Genomic DNA, 27,652 nt, shown 5'->3' with positions numbered 1-27,652 from the left:
CACATAACAACTGAAAGTGTTGCTTTAAGGGACTATGAGCCGAATACCTGTTAGCGGCCTTCACCAGAAGGGTGATTGTAAGGGTAGTTTCGTCAATCTAGGCACTAGCTATGATCAAAGCTTCTTAAATTGGAATTAGAAGAATATTTGAGCCCTTATTTAAGCTCATATTTAATCGTTATCAGCTTGATTTATTTTTTGTTATTCTTCGCTGGTTCTGCTTAGAACTAATTTCTTGGGGCAGCAATTGTCAGAATCAGCATCGCTGATTGCTTTTCTTAATCGCAAGATATATTAGTTTAGTTTAGTCTATTTTAGCCGGTCTTTATAGTCAGAAGTTCAATACAATAAACTCTTTTTCGTATCTACTGCTGTTTAATTAACAAAGCTCTTTAATAAGTCCAACAAATGTGTCACGGTTTTCTCTCCACACTCGGTAGAAGATCGCCTTGTAAATATAACAGTTCAATGTTTCTTAGGCACTGCAACGGATTTTTTTTCAGAATTTTGAGGGATCGACAGTTTTCAAGATGATAGACCTGCTCATTTATTCGAAGATTCGTCCATGGATAACATTACGAGGAATATATTAGACACCACTTTTTCTCTATAAGAAATGTTTGTCAAATTTTATTATTATTATTATTATTATTATTATTAGTATGTATTTTTATTGTTTGCTTTGTTTTCCTAGTTCTGCCGCCCTGAGCGCAGCTGCCTCTACTGCATCCATAACGGCACCTCTAGAAAATTACAAAATAAATCATATTTTAAAACGAACAAAGTTGAAACCACTTGTACAGGGTGGCCCAAATTGAAAAGTCGTCAATTAAAGTGAGCGGATTGCGGCAGAATTATTTCGCCGTGCTTTAATTTCTAGTGAGATCTCTAGTTGGAAGGAACTTACCTCACTCCTCCCCTTTCCAAAGCATGTATCCCAGCAATGGTCTGCCCGCCCGCCGAACATACATCATCTTTCAATGGACCCATATGCTTTTTGGTCTCCAGCACCATTTTAGCGGCTCCCATTACTGTTTGAGCAGCGAATCTGGTTGCCATGTCCCTGTGCAAGCCCATTCTTACTCCTCCGTCCGACAGGGCTTCAATAAATAAATATACCTGCGGTACATCGTGGAAAAAAACCGAATACACTAAATGATGTTCTAGTTTACAAAAGCTGGACCACTGGAAGATACAGCTCCAACCGCGTTAATCATGTGTTCCGGTAAACACTGGCACATGCCCGTGACTTCTAGAATGCTGTGGACCAATTTTAGGTCCTTTTCGGTGGTGGTTGATCCAGGACAATATACCGTACACCCTTCGCCTATCAACATAGGCGTATTGGGCATGACCCTTACCACTCTGCTTCCTTCAAATTTCGATAGCATCTATAAGATCCTTACGTGAGTTAACTGTGGACAGAAGCTCCAGGATACTTGCGTCCTCCAAGTCTTTTGTGGTTATTCCAGCCAAAATTGACACAAATAGTTTGTTTTTAATTTGGGAAGCCGAAGAACTTGTCGATATAGTGCGTAGAGCTTCCTTTAGTATGTGAGGTTTAACCGCCAAGAATACAATATCTGCCTCTTTAGCTACTACAGAGTTGTCTGTGGATACATTCGCTCCTAAGGCCTTCCAGGCGTCAAGATTCTTTGCAAATGGGCTTGCCACGTGAACCTGGGAATATTCTATTAAACCTGAAAAATACATGTCGCAAAGACGCGAAAGTCTTGACTTCGAGGCAATAAGAAGACGTGAATATACAGGGTGATTCCTAAGTTGATACTTTTTTTTAACTGTGTATAGAAGTCATTAAAACAAACATTTCCGAATTACTTTTTTCAAAAAACTTAAAAACAAGAAATTTACATCAATTCATCGCAAAACGAGTCCACGATTCTATCTAACTTAGAGAATGTGTTCAAAATTGTCACCATTAACTTCAACACAACGCTCTGTTTGACGCAATCATTGTTCCTTAACGGTCCGTAATATGGAAATCGGTTTTCCTTTGATTGTTGCTGAAACCTGCTCTACGCGAACAATTAATCTTCCCATGTGTTTACAGGTGTAAGCTAAATTTTTCATAAAACCCCACAGGAAGAAATCGCAAGGGTTTAGGCCTGGTGACCTTGGTGACCAAGCAAAACAGAAAAGAGATAAAAACGTGCAGAAGATAAGAAATTCGTGTGGCAGCCAGCATTTCAAAATTTTGCTCTACAATATCGTTGGATCAATTGAATAATGCATTTTGCGATAAATTGATTTAACTTTCTTATTTTTAAGTTTTTTGAAAATGTTGTTTATTTTAATGACTTCTATACAAAGTTTTAAAAAGTATCAATTTAGGAATCACCCTGTATATTTCCTGAAGGAAATAGGACGTCTGTTATAGGTGTTTATTCAAAAGAGAATTTCCGAAAGAAGATTGTTAGTTCAAAAAAGTAACATCGAGTAAAGACGTTAAAAAAATGTCAGCAGTAACGTGCAATTAACGTCATATTCAAGTCAGCTATTGTCGAAATTTTAGAACGACCTGTTAGTGATGGCGATGTTCCATTACACCCACCTACCTACTGAGATTATGTATATGTCTATCCGTTTTACCTTTACTATGTATACTTTTACATATTGCTTTAGCCATTGCCCCATCTCCTATAAATCCAACTTTATATGGCAGTTTTCCTGATGTTCCATACAGGCATCTTTGAGGTCTAAATGTTAACTGACTGAAAAATAACGCCACAAAAAAATAATAGAAAAGTCATAAGTTACAAAATTCGAAATAAAACGACACCGACGTAAAAATCAAATCTGTTAGGTTTTTGGCAAATTTGACCGACTACTTTGTATCACTTCGCAGGTCACCATGCGATAATGCGGTGCGTTTATTTCTGATCTAAAGGATTAATAGCGCTAGCTGCGATAATTTTGACCATTAATGGAGGTCCGAGTGAAGGTCGAAATGAAGCTACATGAATTTGTTTCTAAGAGAATCAGTGTATATATTTGGACATTTATATAAACATATAAAAACGTGATACATTTAATAATTAAATATTCAATATTTACTCATATCCTGAAATTATACGTTTAGGTATTACTAATATTTCCATCGTTCGTAACTTACCTACTTATGCTATTTTTTTGGTATAAAAAATCAAATTCACAAGGTACTTAACTGTAAGAAAAAAAAGGAACCTGAACAGCTAGAGGGATCAGTAGGGGAAATTTATTACACCGAGTTTGAGCCCTTAAAAGCATTCTGTTTGTATAAGTGGAAGCTTTTATTGTCGCCATTTCTTTAGCTTTCTTCCCCGGCCCAATGTTTACATAATGTAAAATATAAGAAGCGCTCTATACAAGATTAACCTGAACTACTATAAGATTTTTCAATGTTTGTTTTTCCTACGTCTTATTTGAATTTATAAAAAATAAACTCTCATTCAGGTTGGTACCTACCTATATACATTTAGCTATACAGAGTGACAAAAAGAAATTAAAGGAAACCGCTCATTGATTCTTTGCATCGGTCCTCAGATTCTTTAGACAGTGTTTGCTAAAGAAATTAAACAACAATGACTCCTAATTGAAGCGATATAGGGGAGATTTTCGAGCACACAAAAAGTTATGGTATCTACTTCTAGTAAAGCCAAAATTCTGTCCACACCTCACATCTTAAGATATTCACCAAAAAAGCCAGCAAGAGCGACAAGAACGAGCGAGCAAACATTTTTTTCTTCGCGTTCAAAAAAGGTCGAGAGGAAAGCGGTACATCAAAGAAAATACTTGTTCTTGCTCGTTCGATGTATACGAGATTCTATTGGCACATAACAATTTCTCCTGATCAGCCACATTCAATACACTCGTTGAATATAGCGTATTAACTGCGAGCCTGAACATAATCGTTCTGGTGTGGACGAAATATCATCATGTCGAACGAACACGAGCAAGCATTCGCGAACATTTGCTCATGTTCGCTCTCGCTCGCTTTTTTGGTGAATTTGGGGTGATCTTTAAGGTGCATTTAGATTTAACCAAGCATCCACTGATTCCACTGCCAATGCTCAAGTGTGGACGATTAAGGCGGCTCCAGACCGATCGCACTGCGTTGGATTTGAACGGTAATCTGCGCTGAAGCGCATCAAACTGCGTAATCCTGCAACAAGAGCGAACGTCACCTGGCAAGTGTCGGTTCGCGAACGAATGCCGTCAACGTATGCTTAGAACATACGTGCTCAAATCTCAATGCACCTTTATAATAATGAAAATCCTTCCCTAACAAATATCGGCTGCAATTAAGCTAGTTTTCATCGCGGAAGAGAAGGTAGCATAGATTGGCCGCTAGGATCGCCAGACTTGATCCCTTCAGGTTTTTTCTTTGGGAGGACCGAGTGTGTTAAAAGAAATCCGTGTCTATGGCAGCTCTCAAAGACTTAATAGTAAGTATGTACTAAAATAAGAATTATTCAGTCAGAAGTTTTGTCTAGTACGCAAAAAGAGTTTTTTGCCTGCCTAAGATATGTAAAGTGGAAACAAATTCTTTCTCAACAATTGTAAAAATAAGCTTTGATAGAAGCGGATTTAATTTTTTACACTATCCTTAGTATAACACCAAGGAAAAATATATAAACGGTTCAAGTCTGGTAATTTTGCTGGCCACTTTACAGCGCCACACCTCTCCTAATTAAAACTATATAGTTTAAAAAAGATTTATAGTAAGTTGGAATAACATGTGTAGTAGTGGCCATACGTAACTATCGAAGTTTTTCAAATATCGCTTTTTTCGTTAGTTAACGGTCATAATTTGAAATATCAAATATAAAATAGAACCACTTTTAACGTCAATATTCCTTGGTATATTGGTATTTACTGAAAATTGATTTAAAATACAAATTAGAACAAAACTTAACTGCAGACAGAAGTATGGAAACTTTTTGAATTTCTTGATAAAAAAACAAATAGCAATTAAATGTATGGAATATTCATAGTACCCAATGAAGTTCAATAGCAGTAACAATGTCAAAGCGTTTCTAGAGCTAAAACATCGCATTGTTGAGTTATCTAAAAATTAATACAACCAGTGCGACATTTCTAATGCTTTAAATGCCTCCAAAGGTACAATATCGAAAATACTAAAACATTTTCCTAAACGTGGTACGGTCGACAATTTTTGCAAGGCTAGATAGGCCTAAGAAGTGTCTAAAGATTACTGAGAAATTAATAATAAAAATGTGAGAAAAATTTCACTATTGAGTTCTGTGGATATTTTAAGATGTCTTGCTGAAGAACACGCCATTGTGGTGTCTAATCGAGCAGTCCGAAGAATCCTGCTAGTTGTAGATTTATATGATAGGGTTGTTGTCAAGAAGTCACTCATTTCCAAAAAATTCGGAAGGCGCCACTTGCATTTGCAATTGCATTTGCAGCATATTAATTGGTAACAAAAAAAATAAAATACTGTCTTGTAGAGCGACGAGGGTAAATTTCAGTTATTCGGTAATAACAGTATTCGATACGTAGACGTCCTAAGAATGCAAAGATCAACCCCCAAGTATCAGTTGCCTCCTGTAAAACATGGCAATAAAAGTATCATGGTTTAGGAGTGTTTTTCTTGTGGGGTTGTGTGGGTGAGGTTGGGCCATTAATTAACATATAAGAAACTATGCACCGATTCATGTACAAGGATATCTTATAAAACTATATGCTTTTGGTTCTTGAGTGGGAAATGCCTCTGTTTTGAAGTTTTCAATAAGATAATAACCTAAAGCATGCATTAAGGATCGTTAAAAATTGATTTGAAGAAAATTGTACTTCTAAAATGGAATGGCTGTCGCAAAGTCCTGATTTGAACTCAATTGAACATCTTTGGGAACACATCGGATGAAAAATTCGCAAAGAAAAAAAAATACACATCGTAGTTTTAGACATTGATTTGCAGTTTTAGAAAAATAATAAAAATTAATTCCTGTAGAGGTTTGAAGGAAACTTGTTTATTCTAACAGGTGTTGTGCAATTATTAAGGAAGGCGGATGCGGTACCAAACGTTAAATAACACTTGAAATAAATGTTATGTTTCACTCGTTATTTAAATAAATTTTATAGGTTTCCATGCTTTTGTTTGCATTGAAATTTTCTTTTTTTGTTATCACTATACGTGAATCACTTAGATCGTACTTTCGTGTATATTTTAAAAATATACAACCTTAAGTAGGCCCTGTACAAGTAACTTTAAAAGCATAAAGCAGAAGGAAGATCTACTGAAATAGTTATATACTTGTGGCCACTACTGTACGTGCAAACTGAAATACATATACCTTACATAGTGTGATGTCAAAACTTATGTATATAGTGATGATGCACAGGTTCAAATTTTACTTCTACTACATACATTATTTAGGAGATTCTAATATTACCACGAACTGCGGCGTTTGCTTCCACCAGCGATTAAAAATCTTTTAGCAATTTCAATAATAATAAAAAGGCATTTTAAACGGTCGTCCAATGGGAACCATAACAATCGTATTTCGTATTTCATTGAAATTTCATAAGCTACAAAATTTGGCACCAAAACATTCGACACTACATCCTTCATTGGTCAATACCTGAGATGATCATTCGGTGAAGAATCCCGGAACAAAGAAAAAAACTGGACACAAAAATCTTATTTAATTGATTCCAACTTTTTAAGTTTTGCATTGACTTTCATGGTTCTTTTTAGAAAATTAATTTGTTTTTATGACATAGAACCAAAAGTTGTGCCTTGTCTTATAAAAGCACGCTCAGTGGATTAAGTAATCTTCACGTGAAAAGTTCGTTCGCTTCAGTTTTAAAATGATGAGTGACTTGAGATTACCAATGGGTGCTCGGGTACGAACTAAGTGACCTAAGTAGCCGACCGACCGTAAAATGTGTATTTCGATAACACTATGTATAAAATGCGTTCAACTCGGCTGCATGGAGAAAATGTAGAAGCAGTGATGATAAATAAAATCAGTCCTTACTTAATCCTGCTTCGCCGGTCGGAAGATAGTAACAGACGACGGGACAGAAATTCGGGTGATGTCCGGAGCTCCGCAGGATTCGGTCCTAGAATCGACTCTCTGGGACATTTCTTACAATAAAATTTTACCAATCGAAACTTGAAACGGCGTCGATTTAATAGAATACGCCGATGATCTGGCGATAGTCGTGCAGGACAGAAGCTTTAAGACGAATATTGAAGGAACCATTTACATAAAGTAGGTGTACAGATTGCACCAAACGAGACAAACATGATAATTCTACAGGGAGGAAGGAAATTAAAATCTGGATCGAAATAACGGAGTACGAGTTTTATAGAAAAATGCTCGAAAGGATGAATAAATTGGCGGCAATTAGCGTTACGTTATTAAACAGGGCTGCCCTCGCGGAGACCCTTTTGGTCTTGGCGGAAATTACGTCGATTAAGCTAAGATTGGAAGAACTCACCAAATTACTGTTGACAAACGAAGGCAAAGGGAAACCAACGGAAATGAGACCGACGAGCCAAAACATTCATTATGTAAAGATGTCAGGGCATGGATTTGTAGAGAATAAGGTAACATGGTATCACGTAACACAGGTAATGCCGGGAAAAGGGACATTTGAGAAGTAACTAAATGGGATAGGCAAACAGCAAAGCCTAAAATGTTAGTATTGTGAGGAGGAAGATACACGCTTATTCATATGCAAACAATGGACAAATTAAGGAATCCATGATGAAACCCAAAGGGACCGCAAAGCAACCAAGGAAAGCATCGCGACTCTACTTCTACATATGGTCCAAAGAATACTCGAATTACGTAACAAATGATTAGGCCGATTTTGAAGTTCAAACTATGAAACGGCTCGATGAAGTCCAGAACTGTTCAGATCCGAAGTAATGCCTCGCGGTGGTTCTGGATGTTTGTGGAAAAGAAGTTTAGTCGGTTGGCGACTCCTGGATGGGAAAGCCAGCCCGACAGAAAGTGGATAAACAAGATTGCTTTGCGCCACGCCTTCGATATCTGGATAACGTAACAGCCTCGTAAAAAAAAGAAAAAAAAAGTAACCGACTGAAAACCTTCTTCCGAAACTTCTAGGCAAATCCAACATCAGATGCCAACCAACATGATCAACGGCTTGGGAGAGAACATCAAAATCTATGTAAAACTTATAGTAACAGATATTTAAAATAGAACTTTAGAATAAAATTTCTGTTTGACCGTTTTCTTTGTCAAGGAGAATTTATAAGAATTTACCTACCTTGGAATTTTACAACTTCTTCAAGCTTATTGGCATTTAAGGATCACAATTCTGTCATTTTCTAAGTACTTAAACTGTAACTTAGACTAAAAATTAAACTTCGACAATAGTACCTACCCACCTATACCGAATGCACAAATAAGAAGGGTTGCCCGCTGTGTATCAGAAGTCATCCATTGTAAAGTTTCAGGAAATAAAATTTTAAACGCACCAAATTAAACATGATGAAAAATGATTTTTCAAATGTCTACCTTAATAAATATCAGGCTGTCCCTTAAAAACAAATTGTTTTGCCCTTGTATAAATAACGGATAGTAACGGCATCTGATTTTGACACGTATAAGAGGTTAGTTGTCTAACAAATGCCAAATTGTATAGACATGCGCTGAATTCTTGGGTCAATGCTTGACATAGTGAGACAAGAAATTATGCACCTGCGCACTAAAATTTAACATCTGTTACATTTCTAGCGTCATCCGTATGTCAAATTCGGCTGCTGTCACTGCTGCTATTTATGCAGTATATAAATGACAAATTTGTAAAATTTCGAGAATATTTTCAGTTTTCTGAAAATTTCAATTTCTCAATTTTTTACTTCTTCTAGCGGTCAGTTTAGAAGTTGGATATTATGTGTAATTCGTTTTTCCAAAGTTTTACCTCGGACTAAGAATTTATGAAATAGTCACCGCTCGCAGGGCAGCCCCTGTGATTTGCACACTCATTAAATAATTTGGTGATTTGCGCATAAAGGAATGTTACCACAATATATTCTAATAAATTACTTACAATAAGCAGATATTTATTAGGTACAAGGTGGCCCGGTTTAGAGAGCCTAACCCCTTATCTCAGGAATTATGCCAGATAGGTAAAAAATCTATTCTTACTTATATAAGAGCGTTTTAGTGTTTTCCAAGTGAACAGTGTATCAAAAAAAATTGTGATTAAGAGTCAAGTTTGGCCTAAAATTCAACTTTGACGCTAGGACCAAGATTTTTTTTTATACACCTTTTATACTTCTGGATATGTTTTCATACAGGGTGTGACAGTCAATCCAAAAAATGTTTGTACACTTCACTAATGAATAAGTAAATATTTTATCGGGTTATCTGGAAAGTTTGTGCCGATTTTTGGTAAGTGGCGTAAGGACCAGCCTGAATATATCAGAACGATTGAAAACAAATGACACGGGTTCATATCGCAATAGATGGTACTTTAGGCATATTTGGGGAAAAAATTGATTATGATACGTTAATTTTTGGCAGTTTTATACACCTTTGAATATGGAAGAAATCAAAGCGCATCTTAGATTTAACGCTTTTCTTTTGCCGGAAAGGCACAAGCGGCAAACAAGATTTGTTCTGTTCATGGCAAAGGTGCTGCAGCTTAACATGAGTTGTGAACCCTAACCGCCCTATTTAATACCTAGACCAACACGGACTATGGACTTCCTCATAAACGCCCAATTACCACATCAAGGAGACCGTCATTAAAGCTCAAATGCCATATTAGCAGGACTATGCAACCAAAGACCGTGGGAACCCTCCGCAAGACATCATTAAAAATTTGGCGATAACACTAGATATAAAAATAGTCTTCAACCGAACCAGAGGCCATTCTGCTACATAATTTTCTGTTGAGTAGTTATGCGACGAATTGTTTATTATATTCTCAAAATTTGTTAATAAAGTAGTTTTTAAAAACCAAGTTTAAAAGTGACTAAACATAACTCGTGTTTTTTTGAAACACACAAAGCTTTTAAATTGTAAATATAATACATTATTATATTTTAAATTATTGGAAATCTGTTATATTTATGTAATAATATAGTATTTGTTCAATAAATATTTAATTTATTATTGCAAAAAATATTTTTTTTACTTATGCATATGTCGCAAAAGCAAAAACAAAATTCTTAGGCTCATTGGGCATTTTGGTCCACAGTCGAACAAGGTTACCACTACCGCCCCTGCTAGAAGTGTCAAGAAATTCCCTTTTGAATTTAGGTACCACCCCAGAACAGAGCAAAGGAAAGGCAAGGGGAAAGGATGAGCAGTCGAGATACAGTAGTAGGGATATTAACTATTCGTCCACTTGGAAGAAATTGAAAAGAAATAGGATAAAATCTAAATCACTTAGTAAATTTAGTCAATTTTGATTGTAGAAAGGTTCAATGCAAGTACTACCTATCGGTATACCGACTTCTGTTAACCCGACTCCATCATCCATTATGGTAACTGAAGCAAAAGAGCTTTAAACAGCAATTCCTGAAGTGGAGAAGAAAGAGGGTCCTAAGAGAACACTATTCAAGAAACCTGAGTTAAAAGACAGCCCAAGAAAGAGTCGATACTCGATGAATCGTATGAAGGGCGCTGCTCAGCTTAAATTTAAGGACGATCCTTGCAAAGTCGAGATTTTAGTTCTGATAGAGAACCACCAGCTGCAACAACTTCTGAGGCACTCCTGCCATGAACAGTGTACAGGGAGATGGTATTGTGTGATAAAACATTCGGCGAGCACAGATCTCAATCAATCTTTGAATAGTACAAAGTGATGAAGTGCCATTTTAGAATATCATTCCTAGCTATACCTCAAGACATTTCAGATGAGGAGAAAGAATTTAGAGGCAATGAAAACCAAATCACTAATAATACTAGTCCCAATTAGAACATTCCTGGGAGGAACGGGCAATATCAAAAACCCCCACCAAGTAGTAATCAGATTCATTGAACCTGGCAAATCAAATAAGGCAGTAATCTTTGGGCAAGTAGATGTGGATAACCACATCAGAATATAGAACTAACTCAAAATGACCATTTATTACTCATATTCCTTACTGCACCCTGCAGCTTGTGTGTAAATGTCATATTCACCGAGTAGCATTTGTGGTTGTTGTATTGCCCCCTACCTTTTCCAAGGTCCCTATACATCATCACCCTTACTTTAACACTTACATATATATATATAATATAAACCTTGGTGAAATCGTATAAATCTTTTTTACCTACCCAGCATACCGAGCTTCTAAGATAATGTAGTGTTAAGGGTGAGACATACTCATAAATGGGTCACTCTGTACTTTCAATTCAACGCAGTTAAATATCAGTCTTTTCAACAAGCTTTCCTCGAGGCTTTCCTCAAACAAAAACTAACCTAACACACATTTACTTACCAAACACCAAATGAAAATTATGAAATACTCTCATGTATTTCGAGTAGTCTATCAAAAAGAGCTCTAAAAGAGGGTCTATCAGCAGGACGTTGCGCCCAACACATCCTCATTACTTCATATGCATCAGCTGGTGTGTTTTCTGGAGGAGGCATGATGTTTCCTTCCTTGAGAAACTTTATGACCTCCTCATGAGTGCTGCCATAATAAGGTTGCAAAGCAAATGAAAATATTTCCCACAGGCACACTCCAAAGGCCCACACGTCTGTCTCAGAAGTATATTTGTTGTATAATATGCTTTCCAAAGGCATCCACCGTACAGGAATGGCATCCCGATCAGTGCCTTTATAATAGTCTTGTAAATAGATTTTTTGAGATAGTCCAAAGTCTGCTATTTTGACTATCATGTCCTCATTAATTAGACAATTTCTGGTTGCCAAATCTCTGTGAACAAACTTCCGGTCTGACAAATAAACCATCCCTGATGCTATTTGAATTGCAATGCTGATTTGATCACGATAACCCAATTGGAAGTCTCTGTAAATGTCTTTGTTGGTAAACTCTCCACTAATTGCACTTCTCACTACATAGTTTGTTGGGGAACATTGTCGCAAAAACTCGTTTAAGTCACCTTTCCCCATGTATTCAAAAAGGAGACACATGGGGTGGCCCACTGCACACACTCCAAGTAGTTTCACTATATTTGGGTGGTCAAACTCAGACAGCAAGCAAGCCTCTTTTTCAAAATCATCTTGCATATCTTCAGAGGCGTCATCTTTCAGCATTTTAACTGCCACTATAGTGAAGTCTTCACCCATTACCAATCCAGGGGCTTTCGCTTGAAAAACACTGCCAAAAGCTCCTTGGCCTAAGTCCTTTAAATAAATAATGTCATTTCGAGGATATTCTAACTTTTCTAATTTAGGGTTCAAAGGAACGCCATGTCGATGGTACTGCATATTGCTGGGCAATTTATCCAAGTCAATGTTGGCTTCTGTATTAGCTGGGGCATTATAACCTAACAATCTGCGCTTATACAAGCGATGGCATAGCAGTATAAGTAAAAGGCATATGACTATTATAAAGAGGCCCATGCAGGACATCACTATGAGAAACGTAGGTGAAAAAAATTCTTCCATTTTGATGCCAGGAGCGTTGCCCTCATCTTCAGTGAAATTTAAGCATTTTGGTATGCTGCAATGCTGCCACCGAATGGCTGGATTGGTGGTGAAACACCAAGGCTTTTTTTCCTCACCACCAGCATTTCTACAATAATTTTCAGCATTTTTTAGCTCCATAAAAACATCTGGAGGAGAGTTATGAGCTTGAGGAGTCTGGGAATCCCATCTCTGGCAGGGAATTCCTTCTTGAGTGACGTTTACTTTTCCCTGGTAATACCTTCCAGTCCCTTTGATGCAATCGTAAGTGATGGCAGACTGATTCATTTCTGTCAACCCCACATATGAGCAAACGGCAGACTTGCTTGAGGCCTCTCTAAACTTTGGCAAAACATTGCAATCAGGCAGGCGAAAATATCCTCTTGATTTAATAAACACTCCACTAGCCTTTTTATCTTCGATAACAGCCCATTCTTTATAGCAAAACAGCTCTTTTACTGCGATACAATCCTCATAGCACAGAGGTAAAGGAGAAGAGACATTGCAGTCGGGAAAAGCATACACACAGAGCATTTTTTCTGCTGCACTACGACAGGGCTCATCAAAAGTGGATATCATCTCATCCCATAGGGCTGTTGTAATTTGCTCGTTTTCGTACCCTCCGGAATTGTTATACCAAACGACTTTAGTGTGCTCCACATAGTTTTTACAGATCTTGCCATGATAGGGGTTGCAGTAACCCTCGGAATCTGCTCCCTTGAGTTGCCATATCAGGGTCAAGAAGAGTAGCAGGATGGTCTTCATGACACAAACTGAGTTGAATTTAGTTCATTCCACCGAGTTTGAAGAGCATTTTTTAGGACTTATGTTGCTTTTTTGAAGAAAACTAGAAAACTAAAAGAATTTAGATTTTATTTGACAAAACAAGAATTCGATTTTTGGAATTTGACATTACGTCTACATCGTCAACGTCACTTCTGTCAGCTGATTTGCAGGGTTTTATTTATCAAGCCACGAAAGCGACTGTATAAAGTTGACAATGCCGCATTATATTAAGGAAATCCGATTTGTCTTAACCCTACTATGAATCTTTTTTAAATTATATAAAGGCGTAAGTTTTTAGAAAATGATAGAAACACAATTCATACTATAACTACACGATTTATTACGAAATTTTGTTTATATATTCCACAGTAAAACTAACGCATTTCAAAATCAGTTTTCTCGCGTGCTATTAACGTACTTTATAGTCATTCACCATATCCAATAATGGTGCCTTTAATAGGCAGTATTGGAAAAAAGCTATTTATATGTTGGTCAATATTTAATTGCCTATTTTATTGTACTAGGACTATAATCAGTCAATTTATGATTGTAAATCTGTATCTTAAAAATACCTTTATATTCCGATCAGTTATAAATGTTTTCATAACTTGAAATTTACTCACAGGTAAATTTGTATATTTTAACTTTAGTTGGCAATGATATTAAGAATAAACTTACCGCAATGCATTGTAATTAGCATATAATTGCCGATATATTGCCATTGCACTATGTACTAACCGGATAACGAATATAAATACGTGGGTTATATACTGACCTTTGAAAACCTTCAACTGGTACACTGCTCTAAATTTAAAATCGATAATATCTCTTTTTAGTCCGTGTGGCAAGTAGAGTTCAACAACGTTGCACAGACCTTGCCAAAACACCTGCCTAATTCATTAATCGAATTATCTTATTGTAAGAGATGTAGATAGTTGATTTTTGAAACCGGCTGCTTGAAACGAAGTTATAGTATTAAGTAATTAGATCTCCCAAGGCCATTCCAATCAAAACGTTATACAGGGTGAAAACGAGGCACATGACCTTTCTTACAATTTGTAAATATAGGCATTTCCATTGACCTTCGATGTCTGTCGTCTTCACACACAAATATGGGCGGAATTAAACACTATTCTCACTTAAAATTGAGAATAAAATCCGGGGGACCATGAATCACCCTGTATATTGTCCCACCTGTATTTAAATACTAAAGTCAAACTCAAATATATTATCCACAAAAAACTCATAAAATGTAGTATAAATCAAATAAGTTATTGCATAATCTTCGGACTTAATACTGTTTACACTACACTTTTTTACAGTGAAGTACTATTTCAAAAATAATGGTCACTAACTCTTCTTGTGTCCTAATTCGGCCGCCCTTTTGGAGGCTGCTTCAATCGCATTAAACAATGCTGCCCTACAATACCCCTCCTTACATTATACATACACTTCCATCAGGCACAGATATTAACTTGCCTCACTCCTCCATTTTCTAGGGCCTGTATGCCCGCTATTGTAGTTCCTCCAGGGGAACACACTTCGTCCCGTAAAATGGCAGTATGCTTTCCAGTCTCTAAAACCATTTTAGCTGCTCCTAAGGTGGTTTGGGCAGCCATTTCAATAGCCATTGCTCTGGGAATGCCCTGTTTTACCGTGGCATCAGCGAGAGCCTCTATTATTAAATAAATCTAAAAGGGACTAAAGTAGAATCAGACAGAAATTATCATGAGATTTTACAAAAGCGGGACCGCTGCCTGACAAAGCCCCAATGGCGTTAATCATTGATTCTGGCACTTGTTTGCAAACACCAGATACATCTAGAATTGCTTTTACTAACTGGATATCACGGGGAGTAGCTTTGCTTCCTGGACAAAACGCCGTGCATCCTTCTCCTACCATCATGGGAGTGTTGGGCATCACCCTTATTATACGTGCGCAATCTTCTATTGGGCTTAAAACCTATTTAGTACACAATTAGGACCGAATATTCTGATTTGCAGGAAATAAAACTTACATTTGTTAATTGTTCCAATTGAATACCTGCAAGAATTGAAACAAACAGTTTGGAATGCACTGGGAGATTGAGAGTTTCATGCACATTTACTATTGCAGAGGGTAAAATGTGAGGTTTCATGGCGAGAAATATGACATCAGCATGCTCCACTATGCGGCCATTTTCAGTGTAAATGTGAGCGCCCCTTTTTGCCCACCAGTCAAGATTATCAATATTGGGCCCAGATACATGTATTTGTTGATAATTGGATAGTCCTAAAACATAAGTGAGTACTATTAGAAGTGGAAATGGATATTAGATTGAAATGCAAGGAGTAGGAGAAGAGGAGCTAGGGAAGTAAGACCTTGTTAACCAAAAGACTGGAGGCAGCAGTCTGAGTATCAAAAATTATAGCATATAAAAACTAAGTAATATTCAAATTTTAGACATTGAGGATTAAGAGTTATGGTGGACGTTTATATGGATAAAACCTTGGTAAATACATGCTAACTGATTTCCTAACAACCCTCACATAAGTATTGGCATATTTGATACCTAAGGCAGATCAACTAATGCTTTATTACCAGTGCATGGTTTATTTATCATACTTCAGTTTTCTAATAATATTGTGATTAAAGCCTTTATTCAACTGCCAATATCAAGGCACAACTGAAAAACATGGTTTTGAAGGAACTTCTTCGTGACACTATTTTGAGGTCATAACAGTGTGGTAAATCAGTCATTTTGATTGCAAAAAAAATAATAATAATAAAAAAATGTTGAAAATAAAAGTACCTTTCTTAATTATGCCTTCACAAATCGCTTTTGCCATATTTCCACCACCTATAAAGCCAATTTTTTCTTTTATTACCAAAATGGGGCCTTGGGTCTCAGACATTGTGAAATAAGGTGGAACTAAATATTCCTTAATAACAAATTACAATTTAAATATCCGGGTTTATGAAGACGGTTGCTTTTTTAATGATTTTTAAGAAATACAAAATATACATTTACACAATTAAATGAGGTTATGTTATAGCATTGTACTTCGCTGGGCGCATACTCGTCATTGGCCCTATTCAATAGAGTTGACAGTTATATAATGTAGATTGACATTTGGTGCGAAAATTATATCATCTTCAATGGGTCTTTTTCCAAATGACTCATAGAGGGGAAATTCTTTATGCATGCAATAAAGAGATACTTTCTTTTCGCAAAAGCTTGCGATGAAGCCACTTTATCGCAAGCCCGTAGGAAAAGTTATGAACATTCTATTAAGTCACATATTTTGTACTGTGAGCTCCAAAATGATTTCATTGTTAAGTTAAGCGATGACATATTTATTACATAACTTACAAAGAAAACAGATAACCATAATTGATTGACAAGAAAAGCTGTAAAGAACTGCGCTGTTGCCCTTTTGTTTGGTGGCTTATAAATAGGGGGTTACAACGGCTAATCATCTTAATTTGACACTTCAATTTAAAAAAAAAACAAAAACAATATTTGAATGATTATAATGAAAATATCACAAAATCAATAGAATAAATATAAAAAAGAAATAAAAGGTTATTTAACATGAAAATACCCGCAAAGAGCAAACCTACTCTATCTTTACAGCAGGTAATAAGTTCCCCCGAAGCAATTCTCCTCAAATAAATATATCTTTATTTATATGATGGCAAGTAATTCAACAAAACATTATTGTAGTTTATTCTCAAACAAGAAGTAAAGAATTTATACCGCCAAATGTTCCGTGCTATCAGGGAAGTGCCCGATAAAACTCACCAAAAAGAGCTAAAAGATTGGGTCCGAACTGAGTTTAGACAGAATTCTAATAACACAGATGAAACTGTTATAAAGATGTACATTCAATATGGAAAAAGGTGTTTACGTCAATTAGAGAGCAGTGTTGGTTTAGCAAAGTAATATTGAATATAGTTTACTTGTCAATAAAAATAATCTTACCTATAGCTAAGGAAAAGAGAAAAACTGTAGAACATAAAAACACCTTATATTAGCTTATTAATATCTAATTACTGACAATAAATAAGAATTTTTGGTCAGGCTATTTTGCAGCATTAACATTATTAGAAAACACAACTCACAACAATAATCTTATTGTATAAATCAAGTAAATGACAAAGAGTACTGTACTCAACCAAGTGATTACATTGACTACTTGTATAGTCCGTCTTTTTTCAATCTTTTTCCCCAGAAGCATTAAACAAACTATCTGTAATACATATCCACCATCCATAAAAATAAATGGCAAGATGTTAACAAAGGCAAGCCCCAAAGAAATGATCACAACATATTTCAGGAATTTAGTAGTTTTGCTGGGAAAACTGATTGGAAAATAATTATTTTTTTGCATATAGGGCGATATTTCAATTGTGCGAGTTAAGTCACTGGGATGGCCTAAAAATATAACATCTTTGGAGTTACATGATATTTTAAATAGAAAAGTGTTGTTTGGTAAAATTGGCCTAAAACAATATGATTCAAATGGGCATGAATGAGGGCTTGAAGTGCAAAAGTTCGTGGATTTCTCCATTACTGTACGCCCAGGCAAACATACATGACCAGGTAGTTCTAATTCATTATTTCCTATATCTATTAATTCAAAACAAATGTTTTTACTATTCTTAGAATCGCAACATTCAACAAAACCACCACCTAAATGCTTCAGGGGAACACTCTCATCTTTTGTGTGAACTAACTCTGAACTTATACATACTGCTGGCTTAAAATTTTCCCTATTTGAAAGGTAATCAAACCATTCATCTTCACTGCTGATTTTACAGTGGTTTATACTTGTAATAAGATCTTTCACTGCTAGGCCTTTCACTGGGTCATTCAGTGGAGATTGTTTAAAAACTCTGGAAACAACTATGCCTTTATTATAGATATAAAATGGGGAAAAGATTGTAGGTAATGAGCAGTAAAGCAGGTACCCTATAAAGCATAGGACTATGTTGTGCCATACACCTGCAGTAAGAATTCTTAATTGCTTTCTAAGACTAATTGTGGACAATTTGTCTGTGGGGAGGCTAACATAAGCCACAGGCAATATAAAATAGAGATTACAGCCAAATTCTAATATCCCAACATCTTCTAAAACTGCAGCTAATGCATGCCCTAGTTCATGAATTACACTGCAAATTAACAATGTAATGCAGTAGTACCATAATTCTGTTATAGGAAGTGTTATTCCTGGCATGACTGGTGTAATCAAAGGCTCAGTAGCCTCTGACGTAGTGGACAAAATCTGAACAGTATTTGTTAACAACAGGTAAAGGGCAATAAAAAAAAATGTTAAGCTGCAAAAGGCACCAATATCGAACCATATTGTCAACAACTGGGGCCTAAGGTTTCCCCATTTAATAAGCAGTCGATTCAGGGCTCGAGTTTTCCATTTGATGGTGAATAGGCTTAGGGTCATTCCAAGCCCATCCAGAAATTGGAAGTATGGATAATGGGCACATGACTAAAAGTTTTTATATATGGAAATATGGAGGATATTAATGCTATGCGTATTTACCTTGAAAAACAAGTCGAAAAATATCAAGATGCAGTAGCAGCCAATGACAATGGCTATGAATAGGAGTAGATCCATTTATAGTTTACATAATATTGTAGAGAAGCTTCCTTATTATATTTTAAATGGGGGAGTATGTGCGTATTCACATCAGTATTCGTACTCGGTCTTCACAAACAACAATTTATTGGGTCTATTATTTAATACATATCTTAATAAAAACAAAATAAAATATCAATGAATTAATCAATGTTTATTTACGTTGTAAAACGTCATGGAACAGCTGACAGTGACAGATGACAAAAACAGGTCGTTATCGCATAAACAAACTTAAGTGACTAATTATTTCATATATGTGGCAACAATGTGTGCATTTGAAGTGTCATAAACCTTTAGAATATGTACAGAACTTTCCCATTGCGTGGCTTATGGCTGTTTGTTATTTTACTTTTGCTTGCGAACTCGAACGGTTTTATAAAAGAACGTTCATTCTTTAATCAATAATAGATGATCAAGGGCATCCTTTTCAAAATATTGAAATTCCAAAAAGGTGGAAAATAGTGTGGTATCTCAGAACAAGAATTCATAGTCACGTTAGGAGTTATAGAAAGTATTCTATTCCGTTTTCTTCTACAACCAATAATAAAACCGCTACGAGTGAACCCTCTGGAATATTGAACTTTACCTACAGCTCAATTGTGACTTATGCAGCTCCATTTTACACTTTTTTTGCCTACCATTACCATTTAAAACCTACACTAATCTACAGAGTGAGACAAAAATGCCTCTACCCGGTGCCGGTAGCTGCGTCATAGCCCAGCGCGCAGCTTACCATACGAGGGCGGTAACCTTTCGACCGTCTCGTCTATGACGCCAAATATCGTGCGGCATTAAGAATGTGACGTCGGAGTTCGGTGAATGTTTTCTGCTTTGTCGTTGTCGTTACTGGGCGAGGGCGATTGTTGTGCAGTTACAATTTATTCGGCGCGAAAAGTGCGTAAACAAACGATCTAAGACATGGAATCTGAGAGCCCCCAGAAAACGCAAAAACCGTTCAAAATCTGCAACAGCACTCGAGAAGTCCGTAAAGGAGTCGTGGCCACTTCTTTGGAAGACCTAACCTTAAAAGTGCAAGAGAAACTTGAAGACGTAACTGACAACAAGTTCACAGTGGTACTGGAAGCCGACGGTACTGAAATCGACGATGACGAGTACTTCGCCACTCTAGACCCAAACACCAGTCTAATGGTACTAACCGCCAACCAGAAATGGAGCCCTCCATATCCAACGTGTAACCTTAGCAAAGACCAGGTCGACGATCCCAAGGGCGATGAATTGGCAGGGTTGGTAGGTCGTTTAAAAACGAATTTGTGCCATTTGTCGCTGTTGGGCGGGCCTGAATTAGAACTGCTGAGTGACATGGATCCAGATTCTTTAGCGGACTTGACGTATCCAGACAAAATATTTCTGGATCAGTTGAAGGAGGCTTCGGGAAGATTCTTGTGCGAAAAACGACAGGCTCAAGACGCCATGGATCTGTTGAGGTTGTACCAGGAGAAGGAGGCGGCGGAGTCGGAGGCGAATTGAGTGATCGCCGATTTTGTATTCTTGCACTTGGTGTTTTACTTTTTTAAAATGACCCTATTGTAATGTAAGTTGATGATTGTTGTGATGTGATAATAGTTGTTTTAGTTGAGCACTGTACAATAAGCTATTTATTATTTTTAGTTATAGGTAATTTATTTTTTTAGTTATGGGGTAACAGTGATGATACTTATAGTGGGTTTCTGCCCATCTATGATTTCTGCCTTAACATGGGACACTTAAAATTTATAATGTTAAAAGTGTGGCTGATTGACTACTTGTCTAGTACATATTATAAGTCTATAATCATTTTTGTTTAATGCTCTTTTATATCTGTTTCGTAATGTTTCCAAGATTTTAATAAATTTGATTTTTTTAAAATATGTTTTATGTTTAAGGGGTTATTGTTAGTTCTTTTCTTAATTTTTGGGAATAATGCATCACTCACCAGCAGGGGTTGTTGTGGTATGCTATTTTCAATTAAAACTAGCTGAGAATAACATTCACTTTTCCCTAAGGGATTGGACAAATACTATTTTAGTGACAAATGTGTCACCATTTTCAGAACCTAGGAAAAAATACTAGAAAAACGAAAATAAATAGTAAATTAAAATGTATGAAAGGTGAATATTTAAATTATATGAAATTCTCTGAAATTTCTCTTCTTGAACCCCTGCGGAATAGCAGTTTTTTTTTTGTTGTAGGAAGCTAAAATTGTAGTGTAGGTACATTTTTAATTGCATGCTGTTGATTTCTATTCAGTATCATACTACAGTAGATTTGTTGTTTCTTGCCTAGTTGTTCAACCTAATTTTTGTATTTCTTCTAACAGAATTGTATATATGAAAACGGCACTATATGACCTCTCATACATATATTAATTGGAAGTTTGAATCTAACAAAATTTAGGTTTATAGAAATAGATTGTGTTTCTCAATCAGGCTGATACAAGATTACAGTGGGTAAAATGTGAATACAATAAAATTTTTTTTTAGTTGTCTTGAGAGGAATCCCAGGCTTTATTGCCCTCCAAGCCATTGTGATTAGAAAAATAAATCTTTAGATATACTCATAAAATATACTTTAAGGAACTTAATGAGTCCCAAATGCACAATGTCAGTTCTTCCTCATAGCCAGGAAGAAGGATACTTTCGTAAACTTCCTATGAGGGTTATATTAGGAATAACTTCGAGAGAGGATCAATCTATCTCATACATGGGAAAATATACAAGGGTAATATTTCACAAACCTGAGATTCATCATCATCATTCAAAAGACTCCTCACGGTAAAGTTGGGCTTGGAATGTTTTCCAAATGACTAAACTTAAAAGTAATCGGACCTACTATGTCAATTCTGTTGAAGAGCTCAGAAAAATTGCTGGGCGGATAACTAAAGAATGGTGCTCTCAAAGTCTTACACTTAGACACATCGTTATTATCAACAAATTTAACTACATTTCAGTTATAATTAATACAATAACAAGGATTTTATAATCAAATCAAAACAATTATTTTTGAGGTTATGATGAAACAAACGAAAAAAACATCTGGGAAAGTCAATGATACAAGAGTATCATTCGTCTCTCTCTAAGTTATATGATCTGGGAACGTGACACAAGGATAGATACATGGCGGACCAGACTTTCATTACACATATTGCCGTCCTTATATTCGGCTTTTGCCTCTACGTTTTCCTTGTCGCTCTTACCTATGGTGGCCAACTGACCCACATACGTTCAGAGTTGTTTATTAAGTAATACATCTCTAACCGGCGCTAACGCACGTCACGTAGAATGTTTGGAATGCGGATATAACCTTGGTGACCTACTTTTTTTCCTTCCTACTGGCGCTTGTAGAGGCATTTTCGCAAAGTGGATAAAACCGGTTTTTATAAGGAGCACTTTTTTAAAACTTTTTATTAAAGGGACTGTGGAAACAGTTTTCAATTAGTTTTTCTGAGATATAAAAGAGTTAAATGAATGCAGAATATTTGAAAGAGAGGATGGGGGGTTCTATGGCGTCTTTACCGCTAGATGAGATCCGTAGAAGTTATGATTGAAGACTAGCGTTGTGCGTTTAAGAAGTTGGTGAATGGATCGGGTGAAATTTTTATTTGTAGTCTCCTCTTCTATGTTGAATTATTGTATTAAAAGCTTAATAAATAAAAGTCCTGATTGCGGTTACTGCGAAAACGAGAATACATTTTTAAGACTAAGAAAAAATCTGAAATAAATGGAGATGTTTTTCTTTGTAACGAAAAGGAAAATTGAAACGATGAGAACTGATTCAACCGTTTTGGAACAAGTAAAAATTTTCACGAATAATGCATTTTTCTCGTAAAATGAAAAATAATACACTTTCTCCTCTTGGCAACCCCATCCGGGGACATACAATTTTTACAATTTTTAAAAATTTAAAAAATTTACAAAGTTTTACAATTTACTTTGTTTTCAATATTGCAAAATCATCGATGCATGACATTCGCCGAGGCATATGAATACTTTTTTTAACTTAACTTACTTCATTATCATTGGTATCACCGTGAAGAGAGCCATCTGAGAAGCACATAAGATACACGTGTCCTATTACACCAACACAAACTTGAATTTCTATATAATAATTAAATAGTTGAAGGAAATATCGTAATATCCAGTAAATTTCCCTGAAAAATAATTTTATCATGATTAAATTTTACATCGGAAAAACGTTTGCCTGATCAGATGTAAAAATTGCTCTGTAGAGCAATTAATATCAACATTAACACGAACAACTCTATTTTGTGTGCAGGTACTAGAAAGTAAACCGTTAGCGTTAATAATCAAATTTAACAGCGGTGGAAAATAGTTGTTAATTGCGAAAAGCGCATATATGATAAAATAAATGATCTTGAATCGTTATCATTATGGTGGTAGCTCATCAATAATTATCAAAGCAATGATAAAACATCAAATTTAATTTATACAATTCAATTCAATTTATACAGTGGAAGTTTTAGATGAAACAGTCTATATAACTAAGATGTCGAACATATGCGGCCAAAATCCTCGGACACGTCGATTTTTATTTTTTCTTGCGGTTTTTTTTACGGTAAATTCATATATACAGGGTGGTCTAAAAACCAGGTACGACCATAAACTTTGTTTTTTCAAATGGAAACACGTATTTTTTATTTAATTTTTGAATTATAAACAAAATTCTAAGTGTGTTTCATGTACTACTATACCCGAACGCAACAGGTCTCATCATCTCATCAAAAACTAAAACTTTTGATTTCTTTTAAAATTTCTTTGGTCCTGGAAAGGACCGATTTAATACAAAATAAAACCACAAGCAACAATTAAATTGAATGTTCAAATTGGATCCCGCCTACTTCTTGACTGTAAACAAGACGATGAATCCTTCTATTTGACATTTTGAAGCATTGCTAGGGTAATTGTTCTTATTTCATTACGGATTCTTTCTTTTAAGGCTTAGATAGTTGCTGGTTGGTTAAAGTATATTTTACTCTTAAAATAACCCCATAGAAAATAATCTAAAGGCGGTCAGGTGATTGTACCGGCCTTTCAATTACCCCTCGTCTCCCAATCCAGCGTTTAGGAAAAATGTAATTTAAATAAGCCCTAACATCAACATGATAATGAGGGGGTGCTCCATCGTGTTGAAACCATAAAGTATCACTGAGAACATCAGGGTGATTCTCATTTGGATATAGCTTAACACGAGCAGCAACGAGATCTATGAGCAATTCTAAATACTTTTCACCCGTTAATGTTCCGTCAATGAAATAGGGTCCTAAAATTCTGTTGCTAACTATTCCGGCTCAAACACTTACCTTTTTTGGAAATTGAGTGTGGGCCTCCATCATCTAATGAGGATTCTGGGGTGCTTAATAGCAACAGTTTTGTCTATTGACAGTACCGTAAGGTACCTTCATCAGAGAAGATAATACGGTTGACAAAAGCAGCATCAGTATTGCACCTCTCCATCATGTTAGCCCAGGACTCAACTCTACGATCAGGATCATCTGCATTTAATTCGTGGACCAACCAACTCGTGGTAATTTGTAGGGACCCCATTTATAAGTTTTCAAATACTTCAGAACAGAAGTGTGGCCGATGTCATTCTTAACAGCCATTACTGGCGAGGTATTATGTGGATTTTCTTGTAGCTGCAATAAAACGTTTAATTGCACTTCTTCGGGTACTTTAGACCGGTGCTGTAAATTGTCTCTGACATGTCCCAGTTCAGAAAACTTATTTAAAGTTTTAGAAACTGTGGAGTGCACTGAAGGACCATCATCTGGATATTTATTGTTAGATAAAACACGTACTTCTTGATGTGGACGTTGTCTATCTCCACATTCTTTCATAATTAGAATTTCGATTCTCTGTTTTTCTGTCAAATGACGAACCATTTTGCAATAAATCAAAAGCAACGAAGAACACTACTTGGCATAAACAAAAGCGAAACAAAAATAAGCAATAAAAAAAAAGACGTGCGGGGTCGCGCTCAAATAATTTCATAGCCCACTTGATGAGAATTTTTTTGGACGGACCCTGGACGCGACCAGGACTCGAGACCTGCTGCGTTTAGGTATAGAACATGGTACATGAAACATACTTAGAATTTTGCGTAGAATTAAAAAATGAAATAAAAATAGGTGTTTCCATTTGAAAAAACATAGTTGGTGGTCGTACGTGATTTTTGGACTACCCTGTATACACGAATTTACCATAAAAAGAACCGCAAGTAAAAATAAAAATCGACGTGTCCGAGGATTTTGGCCACATACGTTTGGCATCTTAGTTATATGGACTGTTCTATCCAAAACTCCCACACTGTATGTATATATGCAACCTAAACTATGTATAAGAAGAGCTATCAACTTTCTTGCCTCTTCCTTCATTTCTCATGTTCATATTATTTTTATTAAATTCTCGTCATTCTTAGCGTTTCTTTTTGTTTTAATTGAAAATTCCTGATAAATTTTGTTCCTTGAAGCCGGCCTCCAGTCTTCTCTTACCTCGGCCTGAAAGTTTCGATTGTGAAGTGTCGAATACTGAAAGATTCCGCGTCCCCAACATTCCCGTGTGGCGTAAATCAAATGTTGTCTCTTGTAAAAGAGGTGTGTCCAAATATCTGCGGCTTTTGAAGTCCTGTATTTTAGCCATTGATACGTATATTAAATATCACCGTAATGGGTGCTAAATTAATTGAGACACGCTTTTCCATTTCTAAATCGATTTTTTCTCTTGTTTCAGGAGGTCTCCCGATAGCAGAAAAGTTTAACAATAAGACTGAAGATTTGCCAATAAGTAACCGACTATGTCACGGCGTCAAACATTTGCTCAATCGCATCAAATCTACACTATATAGTCACAAAGTAAACGAAGAGCTGAGTATACTTTGGACATCACTATTGTATACATCATTATTCACTGATATTTAATGGAATTGTCGGGGTATTTCCAACCAATAATCCCATTATACTCGGCACACCTTTAATATGGAAAAAGTATGGGCCTGTATAATGCAAAGGCGATAAGGCCAAAAGGGCTTTTAATAACATCGGATCTGGGTTAGCTGTCACAGAGCATAGTAATGCATTTTAGTTTATCCCAACCATTGGGGTGGCAGCGTCAGGAATGCAGGGCAAAACATGTATATATATACAGGGTGAATGATTTTAATATGAAATTAGACATTGATGTGAAATCAGTTCATAGTGGGTTGATTTGAAACACTTAAATGTCTGAGACGAGGGGGGCACATTTTATGTTCATTAAATCTCATCAACTTTGTATGAATTAGTTTTAAGTAACAGTGTCATTTAACTTTAAAAAAATCACCCAGTATAACTCTTCATGTCAGTACCTATACCTTTCTACCTATGCATTCGAATCATGATTACCAGTGACTTGACCATTAATTGGTATGTTTGGTTGGAATGTATTTAAAAAAATAGTCCGTTTTTGATAAATCCTAACTACCCTTGGGGTGACAATCTATAGGTCATTCTTTTATCTTTAAACATTCGTTTTCAGACTAATTCTTTAAGTTTTGAGGAACGTGAGACTGAAATCTGGAAAAAGCAGAATGTATTTAAAAAATAATTCTAATTTGAAAAAAATGTATCTCCTCTTTGAATAACAGTATACCAATGACTTCTACATTGATTTATAGTACATTTTTTGGTCTTTAAATATTAAAAATTTCAGACTAATCCTAGAATAAATTGAGGAATGCGAGACTGAAATATGAGGAAAGTAGAACATATTTAAAAAAATAGTTATTATTTTTAAAAATTCGTAGCTGTAGTCGAAATAAAAGTATGCCAATGATTTTTAAGTTGACCTGTAGTGCATACCTTTTGATTTAAACGTTTAAAATTTCAAGTTAATTTTGGAATAAAATAAGGAACACGAGACTAAATTCAGTGGAAAGTAGAACGTATTTAAAAAAGTAACCAACTTTTGATAAAATCGTAGTCGCCCTTGAAAGAACAATACGTCTACGATTCTTTAAATAAAATATTTCATAAAGTCAATTTGAACAACGAACATTTTGATAATGAGGAATGGATACAGTCTATGACAGTGACAAAATCATGAAAAGAAGCAGAATGACAGGTAACATCTTTCAAAGTCAAATTGTTCAAAAACTGAATGTCTTATATCAGATGACAGATGACATCTTTCAAAGTCAAATTGTTCAAAAATTGAATGTCTTAAATCTGTGTCTGTTCAAAACGCGTCAAGCAGAACGAGAAAAGAATTTTGCTTATGTGATTGTTTAGCAATGGATTTGAATGTTACGAGATACTTGGCTGCCTATAATAAAAATGCGTATTAAAAAAATTGTTCATTATTGGGAGTCATTAATGATTGGTTATGCACACACTATACAAACAACAGTTAGTTGACGAAAAAAATTTTAAACTCTCGCCCATGGTATTGAGTATTCTCATTTAAGCGCACGGGATTATCGGTTGCAGTACTGCCCATCCATGTAGGTTTTAAGCACATTGTATCACATGTCACCCTAACCCTTTCCTAGTATACTTGTATAAGAAACCTCATATTATTGCCCTGTACCCATATGGAAGTTATTTTATTATTGTCGACTTTGTAATAAAAATAGAGCGTTGATGCCAC

At 35.8% G+C, this 27,652-nt stretch overlaps 6 protein-coding genes across 7 annotated transcripts; 2 read left to right on the top strand and 4 right to left on the bottom strand.

The window, feature by feature from the left end:
- Positions 1 to 618: 618 nt before the first annotated feature.
- On the bottom strand, positions 619 to 14,337 carry LOC136417543 (uncharacterized). Of its 2 annotated transcripts, none has more exons than XM_066403293.1 (6): positions 14,056 to 14,337; positions 2,611 to 2,732; positions 1,444 to 1,700; positions 1,173 to 1,391; positions 908 to 1,119; positions 619 to 743 (listed from the first exon to the last, which is right to left on the bottom strand). In XM_066403293.1, exons 1-6 carry the CDS (start codon positions 14,097 to 14,099, stop codon positions 671 to 673), a joined length of 927 nt encoding a protein of 308 aa, XP_066259390.1. In that variant the 5' UTR covers positions 14,100 to 14,337; the 3' UTR covers positions 619 to 670. The 2 variants fall into 2 exon arrangements, with proteins under 2 accessions (XP_066259390.1, XP_066259391.1); XM_066403294.1 differs by having other exon boundaries at positions 14,153 to 14,337.
- On the bottom strand, positions 11,251 to 13,446 carry Nrk (Neurospecific receptor kinase). Its single transcript, XM_066403286.1, has one exon. It carries the CDS (start codon positions 13,354 to 13,356, stop codon positions 11,455 to 11,457), a length of 1,902 nt encoding a protein of 633 aa, XP_066259383.1. The 5' UTR covers positions 13,357 to 13,446; the 3' UTR covers positions 11,251 to 11,454.
- A 321-nt stretch (positions 14,338 to 14,658) lies between the features above and the next one.
- P5cr (Pyrroline 5-carboyxlate reductase) lies at positions 14,659 to 16,367 on the bottom strand. The gene is made up of 5 exons (XM_066403053.1): positions 16,169 to 16,367; positions 15,395 to 15,648; positions 15,118 to 15,339; positions 14,857 to 15,068; positions 14,659 to 14,797 (listed from the first exon to the last, which is right to left on the bottom strand). Exons 1-5 carry the CDS (start codon positions 16,269 to 16,271, stop codon positions 14,728 to 14,730), a joined length of 861 nt encoding a protein of 286 aa, XP_066259150.1. The 5' UTR covers positions 16,272 to 16,367; the 3' UTR covers positions 14,659 to 14,727.
- A 493-nt stretch (positions 16,368 to 16,860) lies between these two features.
- Positions 16,861 to 17,346, top strand: LOC136417413 (LYR motif-containing protein 2). Its single transcript, XM_066403088.1, has 2 exons — positions 16,861 to 16,996; positions 17,084 to 17,346. The coding sequence occupies exons 1-2, from the start codon at positions 16,952 to 16,954 to the stop codon at positions 17,300 to 17,302; spliced, it is 264 nt and encodes an 87-aa protein (XP_066259185.1). The 5' UTR covers positions 16,861 to 16,951; the 3' UTR covers positions 17,303 to 17,346.
- On the bottom strand, positions 17,060 to 19,159 carry S2P (membrane-bound transcription factor site-2 protease). Its single transcript, XM_066403087.1, has 2 exons — positions 18,918 to 19,159; positions 17,060 to 18,863 (listed from the first exon to the last, which is right to left on the bottom strand). The coding sequence occupies exons 1-2, from the start codon at positions 18,990 to 18,992 to the stop codon at positions 17,478 to 17,480; spliced, it is 1,461 nt and encodes a 486-aa protein (XP_066259184.1). The 5' UTR covers positions 18,993 to 19,159; the 3' UTR covers positions 17,060 to 17,477.
- A 547-nt stretch (positions 19,160 to 19,706) lies between these two features.
- LOC136417563 (DNA fragmentation factor subunit alpha-like) lies at positions 19,707 to 27,549 on the top strand. Its single transcript, XM_066403319.1, has 2 exons — positions 19,707 to 20,565; positions 25,760 to 27,549. Exon 1 carries the CDS (start codon positions 19,932 to 19,934, stop codon positions 20,499 to 20,501), a length of 570 nt encoding a protein of 189 aa, XP_066259416.1. The 5' UTR covers positions 19,707 to 19,931; the 3' UTR covers positions 20,502 to 20,565; positions 25,760 to 27,549.
- Positions 27,550 to 27,652: the final 103 nt, after the last annotated feature.

Source organism: Euwallacea similis, chromosome 28, assembly GCF_039881205.1.
Source record: "Euwallacea similis isolate ESF13 chromosome 28, ESF131.1, whole genome shotgun sequence".
Lineage (NCBI taxonomy): Eukaryota > Metazoa > Arthropoda > Insecta > Coleoptera > Curculionidae > Euwallacea > Euwallacea similis.
This window is presented reverse-complemented; position numbering and strand designations above follow the sequence as displayed.

What these genes read in the sequence shown, in the direction of transcription:
- Nrk (XM_066403286.1), bottom strand. Translation starts at nt 13,356, where the DNA reads ATGAAGACCATCCTGCTACTCTTCTTGACCCTGATATGGCAACTCAAG.
- LOC136417543 (XM_066403293.1), bottom strand. Translation starts at nt 14,099, where the DNA reads ATGGCAATATATCGGCAATTATATGCTAATTACAATGCATTGCG. An exon ending in CTTCCAGTGGTCCAGCTTTT is followed by an intron (nt 1,120 to 1,172) that starts GTAAACTAGAAC and finishes GATGTACCGCAG; the next exon opens with GTATATTTATTTATTGAAGC. An exon ending in TTGGAAAGGGGAGGAGTGAG is followed by an intron (nt 744 to 907) that starts GTAAGTTCCTTC and finishes GTAATTTTCTAG; the next exon opens with AGGTGCCGTTATGGATGCAG.
- P5cr (XM_066403053.1), bottom strand. Translation starts at nt 16,271, where the DNA reads ATGTCTGAGACCCAAGGCCCCATTTTGGTAATAAAAGAAAAAATTGGC. An exon ending in AATTGGAACAATTAACAAAT is followed by an intron (nt 15,340 to 15,394) that starts GTAAGTTTTATT and finishes TGTACTAAATAG; the next exon opens with GTTTTAAGCCCAATAGAAGA. An exon ending in CAGGCAGCGGTCCCGCTTTT is followed by an intron (nt 15,069 to 15,117) that starts GTAAAATCTCAT and finishes AGTCCCTTTTAG; the next exon opens with ATTTATTTAATAATAGAGGC.
- LOC136417563 (XM_066403319.1), top strand. Translation starts at nt 19,932, where the DNA reads ATGGAATCTGAGAGCCCCCAGAAAACGCAAAAACCGTTCAAAATCTGC.
- LOC136417413 (XM_066403088.1), top strand. Translation starts at nt 16,952, where the DNA reads ATGAAAATACCCGCAAAGAGCAAACCTACTCTATCTTTACAGCAG. An exon ending in CTACTCTATCTTTACAGCAG is followed by an intron (nt 16,997 to 17,083) that starts GTAATAAGTTCC and finishes ACATTATTGTAG; the next exon opens with TTTATTCTCAAACAAGAAGT.
- S2P (XM_066403087.1), bottom strand. Translation starts at nt 18,992, where the DNA reads ATGGATCTACTCCTATTCATAGCCATTGTCATTGGCTGCTACTGCATC. An exon ending in TTTTCGACTTGTTTTTCAAG is followed by an intron (nt 18,864 to 18,917) that starts GTAAATACGCAT and finishes AAAAACTTTTAG; the next exon opens with TCATGTGCCCATTATCCATA.